The following is a 13,321-nucleotide window of genomic DNA, read 5'->3' as shown; positions in this document are numbered from 1 at the left end:
ACCCAAAGCTGTTGGCGGCACTAGGAAAACTGGCAAAATGTGTAGACCAACTTAAAAACTTGCCCATTTTCTGATACAGATTTGTGTTTCTACAGGTGAACCTCTGAATATGTATTTTACTATTGAGCTAATGCTGCTATTTAAATTTAGTAAACTTACCTTCCATAAAAAGTCCAAAAATATATGCTCCTTCTCTTGGTGGATGGCCATAATCTTCTCTACTTTTTTTGGTAACATCTGTAATCAGACACATCTTATCCAGAGGCCAGTTGTTCTTCCGTGCCATGCTTTGCATAATGGCTTTCAAGAAGAAAGGGTTTGTGAGTGAATTAATAGTTACTTTTGTGACCTGAAGTTACATTGTAAGTGGAGTAGCGCCAACATTTCAAATAACAATTAAGTATAAAAAATTTAAACATTTTATCTAGTTTATTTTCTACTACAAGTAGAAATTCAAACTTCTTTAACAATGTAGAACTATTTTTTTTCACAAATCACAAATACATTCAAACATAGTAAAAGCAGCTTATTCCCAGGTAGGGAATAACAATATGGTCCTAGACATGCAATGTTATAATCTGCTATCTGTTTCTCAAATACTATTTATTTTATTTATTTATTGGACTTATATGCCGCCCCATAGCGCTACAAGCACTCTCCGGGCGGTTTACAACTTTTTAATTATACAGGCTACACATTGGCCCCCAGCAAGCTGGGTACTCATTTTACCGACCTCGGAAGGATGGAAGGCTGAGTCAACCTTGAGCCAGCTACCTGGGATTTGAACCTCAGGTTGTGAGCACAGTTTTAGCTGCAGTACAGCGTTTTAACCACTGCGCCACGAGGCTTTTTTTTTTTTTTTTTTTTTTACTACTACTACAGTAGTAGTAATTGCCTTGCTCTTAGATGGGGCAAAGATCTGTACTGGGATGATTTTAAAACATTGGCCAGAATCCTATTGCCAAGAAAAAGTAATCTAAGTAAGTCTTGAACACACACCAATGAATGCAACCAGACCTTCATTAATTACCAACAACTTGCCACCAAGACTTACACAGTTTCCCTTATGCAAACATAAATTACTACAAGGAGCCTGGCCTGTGGTTACACTTGTGTCACAGCTCTGAAAAGCAGCCTGCATAGATGGCTTGGTGCTACTGGTACATGTCAACTTATGTTCAACTGTAGCTTTCAGTGTTTTGGCTCCTTTTTATTACTTAAAGCACTACTCGTTTAATATGTCATTTATTAATTAGTACTTACACTAATAGCCATTTAGCCTTGGCGTTTTTTTTTAATGGCAGTGTTGTCATCAGTAAGATACAAACATTTTCTGGGATTTCTAAGGCAAGTAGCTCATAAGTATAACGACAAACTCGACATTCAGGAAATCTATAAAAACTAGCCCAACCGTGGGGTTTAATTTCCTTGACCTTTATCTATGATGAACCAATATTACTTACCAGTCAAAAAAGACTGAGGATTAAAGAAGCCAGAAAGCCACACCACTGCAGGAAGTACAAGATCTTGTGTCCAGGTATCAAGTTCTCTGCATCGTTTAAGAAGGTCATTAAACCTGAGGAAAAAGCAGCAGAGGAATTGATACCACTATGGGTAGTAGATCAATATTAAAATAATTTGTTATCAGTTTAATCTTTGTAGTATTTGTTGTGGGTAGAGGATAGCAGGTAGGCAGAGGGTGAACAAGCAGGGTTCCTGTTCCTTTTATAGGTACTTAGGAAATTATATTGGGTTGCCACTTTCAATACAAGCTACACTTACTACATAGGTACATGGGCTGTGGAATCCTCTCTCTAACATGCACTGGCTGTGGGAAGTTAATAATTATGTGCAAACCGTTTTTGCCAGATGAACTAAGAGTTCTGACAGACAAATCTACAATAATTGCTCTTACGGATGAGATCTGCAGGCAGAATTGAACTAGGGATGGAGTGAGGAAGGAAGTCACTCTACATTCCACCGTCTTTCAGCCCAAGGAAATGGGTCCAACCTTTGCGTTGGACGAACCTGTGTTGGCACTGTGAGAGTAATTTTTTGACAGCCCTACTGTATGCTGGGAGGGGGCTGGATGCAGGATAGCTTCATTTTGCCCTTGGGCACTTTGGCCAGCTAGGATTGCAGCAATAGGCTTTCCCAGAATTGCACAAGGAAGTAGCAACAACATACAGTTGTGTTCAAAATTATTCAACCCCCACTGAAATTGAATGTTTTGGCCATTTTGACATTGATTTTGATCATTCAGTCATCTTGCTTACATTTACATGAAAGAGGCACTTGTAGGTCAGAGAAATATAACCTTAAGTTTATAATGAAATAACCACAAATGTCTTTTCTGTGCTCGCATCATTATTAGTTTTTATTCAACCCCCAAGTGACATTCAATCTTAGTACTTAGTACAACATCCTTTTACAGTTATAACAGCTTTTAAACGTGAAGCATAGCTTGACACAAGTGTCTTGCAGCGATCTACGGGTATCTTCGCCCATTCTTCATGGGCAAAAGCCTCCAGTTCAGTCAAATTCTTAGGCTTGCGCACTGAAACTGCTTTCTTTAAGTCCCACCAGAGGTTCTCAATCGGATTTAAGTCTGGTGACTGCGATGGCCACTCCAAAATGTTCCAGCCTTTCCTCTGCAACCATGCTCTAGTGGACTTGGAGGTATGCTTGGGATCACTGTCCTGTTGAAAAGTCCAACGTCTCCCAAGCCTCAGGTGTGTGACGGACTGCATCACATTTTCATCCAATATCTCCTGGTACTGAAGAGAATTCATGGTACCTTGTACACACTGAAGCTTCCCTGTACCTGCAGAAGCAAAACAGCCCCAAAGCATTATTGACCCTCCGCCATGCTTCACAGTAGGCAAGGTGTTCTTTTCATCATATGCCTTGTTCTTCCTCCTCCAAACATAGCGTTGATCCATGGGCCCAAACAGTTCTAATTTTGTTTCATCAGTCCACAGAACACTATCCCACAACTTTTGTGGTTTGCCCACATGCCTTTTGGCATACTGCAGTCGACTCTTCTTGGGAGACAGCAAGGGGGTGCGCCTGGGGGTTCTGGCATGGAGACCTTCATTACGCAGTGTGCGCCTTATTGTCTGAGCTGAAACTTCTATACCCACATCTGACAAATCTTTTTTCAGTTCCTCAGCAGTCACACGGGGACTTTTCACCACTCTACGCTTTAGGTAGCGCACAGCAGTCGAAGTCAGCATCTTCTTTCTTCCACGACCAGGTAGCATTTCAACAGTGCCCTTTGCCTTGAATTTGCGAATGATCCTTCCTATGGTGTCTCTTGGTATGTTTAACTTCTTTGCAATCTTCTTATAGCCATTGCCCTTCCTGTGAAGACAAATCACCTCTTCTCTTGTCTTCCTGGACCATTCTCTTGACTTCACCATGTTTGTAACCACACCAGTAAATGTCTAGAAGGAGCTGAGTATCACAGTCATTTTAAAGCTGCCTAATTGGTGCTTATTATGCTTGATTGGTGCTCGGTGACATCCACAGGTGTTTTCAATACCTGATTGAAAACACCTGAATGAACCTCTCTTCTTCAGAGTGGTAGTCTTTAAGGGGTTGAATAATTGTGGCAATGAAGAAACCACAAAAGAAACATTTACTACTGTATTACATAAACAATTGATGTTATTTTAGTTGCATTTGGTTCTTTAAAACGTCCTTGTAGGATTTCATTCTGAATACAATTCCAAATGTACACTATAGTCCCTAAACCCCTTTACAGCATTGGGGGTTGAATAATTTTGAACACAACTGTAATTTCTGAAATTCTGTATTTATTAGTCGCATTTGCACTGCAAGACAGAAGGATGCTGTGTAATTTGTTGTGATCAAAATAGTCATTCAATATACAGTGAAAACAATCATTCTGTTGCATTTTGCTTTAGATGCATCGAAACTTTTCAAAGCCTGTCAATCTCTTAAATCTTGAGACAGTATCAATGGCACTGGGCGATAAAAAATGTAATGTCATATATAAACACCTAGATCAGAAGAAGATGCTACAGTTAAAAATGTTCATGTTTAAAAACTATAAAGTACTTGTATTAAAATATGATTAAATCTTATTTAATCATATTTTAAGTAGATTTATTGAAATTAATAAGATTTATTTCAGCAGGGCTGTTCTAGCTATGACTGAATATGGATTTATGTACAATAGCTCAACTGCCTCAGGTTTTCAAAGGTAAGATATGTATTTACCATTGTGCAAGACTGTACGTGGAGGGGTAAGCCAATCTCATCCATGCATCTGGCACCAGATCATAAAACAGTGATGACTGTAAAGCTTCCATTGTAGGAGAAAATGTCAGTTCACCCTAGATGTTTGAAGGGGGGAAAAGTATAAACTTTCTCTTGATACTATTTCAAGAAAAAAAAAACCAAAAGAAAACATTATTCCTCTTACTTTCAGACCAAGGTCTAATTGCTTAAGTGACCTCCGTATCTCTCGAATGAGAATGTTCATCCTCTCACATTCTTGAAAACAAACAAGAACATAGGGACTTCGTGAGGCAGATTTCTGCATTATTTCAGCCATGTTAAACTCCTCCGGTAACTTCTCTAAAACTTCATCCAGGACATTCTTTACCTTAAGACATAAACACAAAGCAAAAGTATAAATGGTTAGTTTTAAAACCCACAAAACCTAAGGAAGAGTATTAGACTGTTCTATAATGTTATGTAAAGGCTTATAAAACATTCTCTTATGTATGGGCTTCATGCTACAAATCTTTCTGGAAGGCGGTACTGATGAGGTATTAGAAGCTGGTAAGTCAAGACCGGCTTGACGCCGTGATGAAACAGCAGGAGGAGGACAGAGCTCTGTTCCCTGGGCTGAATTCTGACCTGTTTGGGACACCCCAGGGTGTCGAAACCACCCCGAAGAGGTGGTGAACTGGGGGAGGGAAAGCCTGTTGATCACGGGGGAGACAGCAGTCATCCCCATTTGATCCAGGAAACTCCCTAATCAGCCAACGGGCAGAAGCAAGCAGTTTTTTGCTTGCAAGTCGTCAGCAGCCAGCAGTAAGAGAAATAACAATCAGCTATTCAACATCAGTGTTACTATTGGGTTAGATATATTTTTACAATTAATTGTTTATGATTACCCCTGGAGAAGACAATTCCTATATACAGAAAAAAGAACCTATCAATCTTATCAATCACAGAGCGGCAGAAAATCTGGAGAGAGGGATAGTTGATGCAAAGAAATAATTTAAAGATTTATGGGACATTAACTACTCATTAAAATACATCTAAAATATACTTTAAGAATATTATAATTTGGCGTTATAAATCTTAAGAAATTTTCTTGTAAGTTATTACTAGTTAAGTCTGGACTTATGTTTTGACTACTTGAGGTTTTTTGGCATAATGCCCACAACAGTGACCTTGAGTACTCTACTGTTGTTTAAAGCTTGGAAACCTGTTTTTTTATTTCTTTTTGGTTTTTTCATGCCTGGCTGGAACATAGACAAATTAACCCTAAAGTGGATCTTTTTAAACTGTGCTTTGGGAATTAGTACATTGGGCCAAAGTGAACTTTTTGGAACCACCTCCAGGGACTTGTAATTTCCGTTTTGGCCGATGCACAAATATGGGAACTAGGCTACCAGGACATGGATACAAACACTGAATTGGACTGTGATATTTGGGGTTTTGAACCTTGGTTCAGGCCTAATTGGCCAAAGTAGATCCTCTGAAACTTCCCCGGGAGCTGGAAGTGTTTGTGTTTTGACTAGCTGGTGTAAGCCTGTGGGAATTAGGCCATCAGGCCGCAGATACAATCATTGCATTGTACCTTGGTACTTTGGGGGTTTAAATTTTGGCCTATTTAGCCAAAGCGGGCTCTTTGAACTGACTCTGGAGACTTGGAATATCTGTTTAGCTGGCATCAATTTGCCAGGGATCAATTAGGACACATACAATCATCGAACTGGACTGTGAGACTTGGGGGCTTTGAATCTTGGCTTAAGCTCTTGGGCAGCTGGAACAGAATGGCACAACAAGGACAATTTTGGGATGAAACAAAATCTACCCTTCAAACAATACTAGAAATAGTGAGATCCCACTACCAAGAGGCAAAATTATTCAATGAACATCTGAAGAATTATAGTCAACAAGAGACAGGGAATAACAAAGAAGGGAATGAGAGTGTGCCGGATGATGTATGCCAATCAAAAGAGGAGCTGGAGGAAATTAATGGGGAAAACCTAAGAGAAACAACTTCAATCTTGGATCCAAGGAGAGTATTAAGGGAAGACAAGGGGAGGAAATCAGCAAAATTAATTTTTAAAAAACCCATAAAGATCTAGTGGAGATAAATCAGATGCACAAAATGGTTTCAGAGGGCATGAAAGATGGCAGAATGCTTAGAGAGACAGAAACAAAAAGTGAAAAAAGAAATGAGAGGGAATTACTTAGAAAGATGAAAAAGGGAAAAATAGGAAGGGGGCCCTTAATGTTGAAAAACATGTATATATTTAACTTGGGGAATTGTAAAGGAGCATATCCTTTATATTAAAAAGGAGAATTAAACTGAAATAAGGGAGCTCTAACCAGGGTAAAGATGTAATATGGTGGGTTTTCATTTTAGGTAAATTAAATTAGAAATAAGGTTGCGGCATGGATCTGGAACTACTTTTATTAAGAATGTTATTAGAAAATTTTGAGAATATTGTACACTATGAAAGTAATATTATGATAGTAGCCATATTATATACTGAAATACGTACATGAATGGTTTGAATGTTTGAAAGATGTCTGGAATTTTGGGGGGGACAACTGGGAAGACACTGAGGTGTAAAAATCAAATAATTGTAAGCAAATCATGTAACACAATGTTTGACAAGCACAAAGCAAATGTAGATAGAGTGAAAAACTAATAAAATGTTTTTTTAAAAAGAAGCTGATAAGTCTGCTTAACAAGCAAAGTAATATCTACAAATGGGTATGTATCATTTTACAATTACATTAAAAATAATATTCTGTATTTACTAGAAACTCACTGCCAAACAGAAAACTATAAACTAAGCTTCAAGAGAAGATACTCTATTTTTATAGATTTAAAAACAACATCTGAAAGGGATATAATAACACAGATGAATGAGAACTACAAAGAGAGCATTTAATCAAATACCCCTCACAAATCTATTGCCATAAAATATCATATTACAATCACGATAATACACAGCATTAAAAACCTTGTGATGTCTAAAGTCACCTAACTTTCACAAGAATGCCCAATAAAGTATACCATAAATATACAGTATAGATCTTTGAGAGTAAGTAGTACATTAAATCTTTACTTCACAATACAGTAACAGAGATAAAGTAGAAATACCATTTTTGTATTGTTTGCATCTGGTTGGTTAGACTAATGTCCCGTACTTTATGCACTTTTTTTATTGTTATATTATTTACCACCTTGGGTACATTGTATAGTTTGCTCCCTTGATCTAGAAATGTAGTTTAAAATGCTTAAATAAGTGGATATTCAAGCAGAAGTATAAACTAGGCCCTGTCCTTCCAGGGCTATGTTAAAGCACAGGTGCCCTACCATACTCAGCTCCACACAACCGAACACTTAACAGGGCTACACAACGGTCACATAGACTATTACCTATATTAAGAAAGGGGGAGGAATCATTCTCTTCCCTAAGGCCTGTTGAGTCTATGAACTGGAATCTTGCCCCTCTCAGCTTGAAGATGGTCACTTCAGTTGTTTCTTCTTTTCTTGCCAAAGGGATCAGGCCATACCAATAGCAGAACAAACAGGCAGCTCTTCTAGCAGACAAGTTTCTCCTAACAAGTTCCCTATACAGTGGTGCCCCGCATGACGATGATAATTCGTTCCACTGAAATCGCTGTTAAGTGAAATTGTCGTCATGTGAAAACAGTTTCCCCACTGGAATGTACTGAAACCCATTTAATGTGTTCCAATGGGGAAAATACCTTGTTGTCCAGCAAAGATTGCCCATAGGGAAGCCATTTTGCGATCACCGATCAGCTGTTAAAATGGCTGCCCTGCGAAGCATGAGTCTGGAAAACACAGGGCAGCCATTTTGTGGAGCCGACGATCATCGGAAAAAATCGTCACCTTGCGAACAAACGGTTCCCGAAGCACAGACCAAATCATTGTCAAGCAGAAATCGCCCATAGGAATGACTTTTACGAAGCGCAATGGCGATCACAAAAAGTCATCATTCTGTGGATTTGTCGTTCAGCAGGGTCATCGTCTAGCGAGGTACCACTGTAAATGAACAGCTAGAACCGTGTCACAGTTCAATTATCTGTTTTGTTGTTGCTCTAAATCCTAATGGCTGAGCAGGACTTGAGTTAAAACCTGTGCGGACTGTGTAAAAAGCTCTCCCCCTTGTGATCACAAATAGCATTTGGTGGCGATCCGTTTAATGTTCTTATTATGGCAAACTATTTACCAAAGGATTGTGCAGAACACTGTATCTCACCTTTTCTTCTGCTGACTGTCCTGCTACCTCCCCAGTAAGCAGGTTTCTGGGCTGCAGTTCCAAGAGTGTTTTGAAAAGGTTATCAGAGAGAGCTCTCAAAAAATCTATCTCAGCATTAGGGTGGAGACCGTATAGTATAGGACTTTCAACAGGCAGCATTTCATCAATGTACTTGTGGTATCCAATATAGTCCAAATTTGGAGGAGATAGGAAACCTGGAGCCAAAGCGAAGTCACCTTCGAGCTATAGTTGGGGAAAAATATTTATCTTCAGTACTTTTAAAGCTTTCAGGCCAAGTGTATTTAAAACTTCAATATATTGCAGCAGTTGTGTGTGGGTTTGTTTGTCTTTTGGTACAGGTAAGGAGGGATCATCTCCCACACATTGGGGTGTTCAGGATTGCTGTAGCTTGCAAAGAGTCCTAATGCAATAATTTCGTAAGTGAAATATGTGACTACATCTGCAAGATGTAAGTAAGATATTTCTACTTGTTGTAGATAGGTGAGGATATTAATAAGCTCACATGAAAAGTAATCTAAAACCACTGTAGTAATTTTAATAGCTTAGTCAATTGAACCATAATAAAACCTGTAGTGTTATCATCTCATGAGGTCCCAAATGCATTGAATCATGGCACTGAGAGTACCCATCCTTTGCTGCTAAATAAATGGTTTTGATTTAGTAACAAAAGGGCAGTGTCATTGTCAGTCAGGTTTCCAATGAGAAGCGTCACCGTTCATTGATAGAACACAAGCTTTGCAAACATAAGGTCCTCAATTCAATCTGTACCTTCTTCAGGTAAGGCTGGAAGAACCCCTGCCTGAAATCTGGAAGAGCCAGAGTCAGCCAGTGCTGACATTATTGAGCTGGATGGACTAACAGTCTGACTCGATAGAAAGGCGCTTCCTAAGTTCCTGTGTACAGCGAAGATGGTAGTAAGAAACGCTAAGGCCTCCATATTTTTAAAAACTATTGGCAGTTCAGTTCCCAAGTGTGCCTCCTTAACAAGGGCTGGACTCGATGATCCATAGAGTCCTTTCTAGTTCTGCTGTTCAATGATTGTGTTTGCTGTGCAACTTCTATGTTTCCTATAGCAGTAACAATGCAAAGAGCTGCCTTTACGGAATGACTTTGCAGAAGTACGGTCCTTGTCTTGTTACTTTACTCCTGATTCCTAAATGGAATACAGTGATTTACTCACTCCCAATGGATTGGGGTAGGGGGTTGTTATAAAACTGATAAACGACAAAAAAGCATACCTAACTTTTAGAAAAAACCTTTATAAGGAATCTCTTCAGTATTTAAACTATCTTTTATTTCTTAACAGAAAGGAGTTTTCCTCATGTCTGCTGATTATGGCTTATAACTTAACAGAATATTTTTACACAACATTTTCCTTCAAGCAGTTTAGCATGAAAGCAGGTATCTTCCTTAGCCAAATACACACCTAATATTCCATATACTACAATTTCTATGCTAAAAGCATCCATGCTATGCACTATATTTATGTGTTATTGATCGCCTTAACATCTAAATGCAACTTTAACCTGATAGACCAATGCAAATACCAACAAGACAAGCAATATCCTACTTGGACATAAAAATGAGACAGCGGCAATGTACCTGCTGACCCCAGTTAATGTTTACACATCCATCAGTCACTGAAGGAAGTTGTTTCTTTTGGTTTACATAGGAAGAAAACCACTGTCCAATTAACAACAAAATACATTGTTTTGTTTCTGAACACTTAACTAAGCCTGCCCTCAGGATTGGTGAACAAACAGCATTTAATTCCAGCCCTCTCTTTCAGATTTCGTACCTATATTTGACGTACATTTAAATGAAAGTTAAGGCTTGCGAAGGTTAATGGAGTGCCTAGCTTAGAAACAGTAATTCTTATCTGTGGGCTGGATGTAAAGGAGGTACCAATGGAATAAGCTTCCCACACTGCCCCCATGACCTCAGCTGTCATTTGGAGAAATCAGCTTCCGTGGAGGTCAGAAGTACAGTAGTGGTTATCCTTTCCATCGCCATGGTAACTCATGCCTGGGCCTTCCAATTGACTTCCAATTGTGTTGCACTGAATGCAGCTTTGTGACATATGAAAACCTACTCATTAAGAAGTGAATACATGCAAGCAAACTCGTTTCACATCAAACCACACAACACACTTCCAGCTACAGCATGAGTGAGAGAAGATGGAATAGCCTGAAGTCTATCTATGTTTCACCGCATAAATGACCTCTTCATGTGGTACTTAATCCACCCCCAACTTTTGCTAGCACTCTAGTTTCATTTGGCATTCTTATGCCTTTTGATTTTGCAGGAGTCTAGGCAGGAATTATTCTTAGACTACAAATGTGTGCTGAAATTCCAAGCACTTAGTAAGGAGAAAATTCCACTGGCACTATTTTTTACCTCTTGCCATGATTTGTGACTATACTGTGTTGTCTGCAGTAGGACAACCGCTTTCAGTAGCGCTAATGAAAGTTGGAGTGCAATCCTATGGGTGTCTATTTATAACCTGGCCTGATGGATTTAAATAATATTCCTAGGTGCAGAAACAAACAGTACAGATAATAAATCTTTAGAAGAGGAAAATTCTTAACTAGTGAAAGCACCAGAGTAAACAACAGTTTTTTCCCCTAATTTACACATTTACTTGCTTTTTTTTTAAAATTTAAATTTAATTGGCCTTCAGGACTTGAGCACCAGATTCCTTTGAAGTCTGATTTCTTGAATAAAGAAGTTTACCTGAATCATGTCTCTCCAACAGAAATATATTTTCAACTCTAACCATGGGCTGTCTGTATGGTCTGTTTGTTCAAGTATATTGCAGTATTATAGCAGTATTGTTAATAGAAAAGAGAGTCAGTCATTTTCAAATGGAATGAATATGCTGGCCAATTTAACATTTAAAGGAAAATACAGATAACAGAAGCAGAAAACCAGACTCAAATATTTATAGTCAAGGAGGTTGAAGACTAGCATAAGCTAATTGTAAATTACTTAATATTGCACTACTCATATATCATTAAGTATTGTTATAATACTGCAATCAATTCAACAATTTTAACATTTCAGATAAAACATGACTAGGCTTACATGTACTGTATTAGCAAGTATTCCCTGATGATGGCTTGGAAGTTTCAAGACACAATAAATAAAGTTACATAGAAATAGGTTTGAACCTCTCTGATGCTTCCTTTTCTATAAAACACGCACACATACACAGAGGAAAATGCAGTCATCTAACACAGTGGTCTGGGCCTCCAGATGTTCTTGGACTTCAACTCCCAGAAATCCTGGCCAGCAGAGGTGGTGGTGAAGGCTTCTGGGAATTGTAGTCCAAGAACATCTGGAGGCCCAAGGTTGGGGACCACTGATCTAACACAAGGGCTGCCACCTGATGAGTCAGTTTTCATCCCCACGCAGATTATTCTGCTGCTATTCGGTCCTTTTGGCCTAAATCAGAGATGTGGAGTGTGTGGCTGGTGATTCTGCACTGTAGCTCCCTTCAGCTCTAACCACCAAAGACAATGGAGAGAGATGCTGAAAGCTGCAGTCCCACAATATCTGGAAGGCCACACATGTCTTATCTCTATTTTAAGCAGTGGCTGAGCATTTTGTTTGGGAAGTAGTATCAGCCAGGCCAAAAAACATGCCAAATGGCTCCCTGGTGAAATACTGAGGACCATACCAGCACACTTTTGGATGGTACCATGGAACAACAGTTGTTTTCGGCTGTCACATCTCATATTCCCTGCCATAACCCTTTCCTGATGACAAGATGGACACCATAGCTATAGTTGTATTTGTAACCTATTACAACCTTTCTGTGATGCTTCTCTGAGGAATCTGAAGATGAAGCTAATGCAAAATTCTGTTGCGCATCTCTTGATGAGAGAAGTTATGCCTTTGCTTGTACAAATCCATTGTTGCCAAAAGAGTGAAGCCTTTTTATTTTTCAAAATTGTAAAACCTATTGTTATTTTGTTTAAAAAATACTGTGAAATATATAGCAACAAATAATTGTATAACTAGGATAAAGGAAGAAGACAGATTTGTATAGATTTATTCCCCCACACCCCAAAATCAGGAAGCTGTCACTGAATATGGTTTGGTACTAAATCTTTTCATAAGCATTTTCACATATGATTTTCCTTGTGTCCATAAATTATTACCAGAGAAGGACTCATCAATTCTTCTAAGTATGTGCGGCAGAGTCTGCGGTCCCAGTCATCAGTGATGTGTCCACCATACATAATCTCACCAAAGAGATAACGCAAATCTTCCCATGGAACCTACAGATCATAATGGAATGCATAATTAAATAAAGAACCAGCTAGCTTCCTGAAAGGACAAACCAAAGTCACTTGTAATAGAAGTGGCATAACAACTCCCTGACTTCATCAGCACAAAAAGAAAAATCAACATATGGTCCCTAGGGATTTCTGTAATTATGGTGTTACATCTGTATGTGTGTCTTTTACAACAAGAGAATCATAATGAGAATGCTGACCCAACCTGCCACAGCACTGTCATCTCAGGGGTTAGATTGTCATGTTCAGTTGTCACGCTCTTTTGGCAGATGTGGGGTATGCATGTGAGTGTATATAAAACATTACAGTACTCATGCAACAGGAGCAGGTATGCAAAAATAGGGATTAACTGGGTGTGAAATGCAAATAGAATTAGAACTTTAAGAGATTTGATTCCATTTTCTTAGGTCTGGACAGAAACAACAGTTTCATATCTCATGTGTTAAGTAACAGTGCAGGTTATGACAACTCAGTAACTGCTGCTTTGAA

The 13,321-nt window shown here is 38.8% G+C and overlaps 1 protein-coding gene across 3 annotated transcripts in view; it reads right to left on the bottom strand.

The window, feature by feature from the left end:
• DNAH11 (dynein axonemal heavy chain 11) overlaps positions 1–13,321 on the bottom strand; it is a 186,984-nt gene that overhangs the window by 1,280 nt on the left and 172,383 nt on the right. For all 3 annotated transcript variants that reach the window (XM_020781900.3, XM_073003290.2, XM_078377188.1), the window contains 6 exons: positions 12,695–12,814; positions 8,511–8,753; positions 4,451–4,633; positions 4,246–4,361; positions 1,464–1,576; positions 160–300 (listed from right to left, as the gene is read on the bottom strand). In XM_020781900.3, the coding sequence (XP_020637559.3) occupies positions 160–300; positions 1,464–1,576; positions 4,246–4,361; positions 4,451–4,633; positions 8,511–8,753; positions 12,695–12,814 (916 nt within the window). The remainder of the gene's footprint in view (positions 1–159; positions 301–1,463; positions 1,577–4,245; positions 4,362–4,450; positions 4,634–8,510; positions 8,754–12,694; positions 12,815–13,321) is intronic.

This window comes from Pogona vitticeps, chromosome 6 (genome assembly GCF_051106095.1).
Source record: "Pogona vitticeps strain Pit_001003342236 chromosome 6, PviZW2.1, whole genome shotgun sequence".
Lineage (NCBI taxonomy): Eukaryota > Metazoa > Chordata > Lepidosauria > Squamata > Agamidae > Pogona > Pogona vitticeps.
Note: the sequence above shows the minus strand (reverse complement) of the source record. Positions and strands in the feature narration are given on the sequence as shown.